This window comes from Plectropomus leopardus, unplaced genomic scaffold, assembly GCF_008729295.1.
Source record: "Plectropomus leopardus isolate mb unplaced genomic scaffold, YSFRI_Pleo_2.0 unplaced_scaffold52395, whole genome shotgun sequence".
Taxonomy (NCBI): Eukaryota; Metazoa; Chordata; class Actinopteri; order Perciformes; family Serranidae; genus Plectropomus; species Plectropomus leopardus.
Genome location: NW_024657531.1, coordinates 1 through 748, shown reverse-complemented (window position 1 = coordinate 748; position 748 = coordinate 1). Strand labels below are relative to the sequence as shown.

Below are 748 nucleotides of genomic sequence, written 5' to 3'. Positions count from 1 at the left end.
ACAAACATTAAATAAATAAATAGATTAATTAATTAAGGCGAAATGCTTCAACCACCAGAGTCTTCGCTTTACAATAAATAAATAAAGCATTGAAAGTTTGGTTAACACAGTTTATGGTCATCACTTCAGATACGGGCTGCACTTCTGTATGATGACATTAACTCTATCCGGTCTGTCGCTTGTCGCGCTGCGTCTTCATATGGAAATGTTGCGCGCAAACGAGGCGCGCGTCTCCACGAGCCTCATGCCTTTGTGGGCACCTACCGGAGCGCGTGAGCTGTGAATGAATGTGACCCAAAGATGAATCTCTCCTCGGTGAACTCCTCTTCTTGGAAAGCGGAGTCGGTGGTCGTTTCTTTGGGCTTTTCGGTCATTTTCCTGGTCGGCACGGTGGGGAACTCTCTGGTCCTCGCGGTTCTGTTCCGTAACGGACAGATGAACACCAAAACCACCAACATGTTCATCCTCAACCTCGGGATCGCGGATCTGTGTTTCATCGTTTTCTGTGTGCCCTTCCAGGCCACCATCTACACCCTGGACCAGTGGGTGTTTGGACCGCTGCTCTGTAAAGTCGTGCACTTCGTCATTTTTCTCACCATGTACGCGAGCATCTTCACCCTGACGGCCGTGTCCCTGGACAGGTGAGCGCGTGCAACACGCTTCATGAAGTTCACACAATCTGCACAAAAACAGCAAAACACGTGTTAGTGTGAACACTGTGAGAGCACAGCTGATGGCAATTATTTCA

At 48.5% G+C, this 748-nt stretch overlaps 1 protein-coding gene across 1 annotated transcript; it reads left to right on the top strand.

Moving 5' to 3' along the window:
* Positions 1-143: 143 nt before the first annotated feature.
* LOC121939603 (galanin receptor 2a-like) lies at positions 144-718 on the top strand. The gene has a single exon (XM_042482606.1). It carries the CDS (start codon positions 301-303, stop codon positions 643-645), a length of 345 nt encoding a protein of 114 aa, XP_042338540.1. The 5' UTR covers positions 144-300; the 3' UTR covers positions 646-718.
* The last annotated feature ends 30 nt before the right edge of the window (positions 719-748 follow it).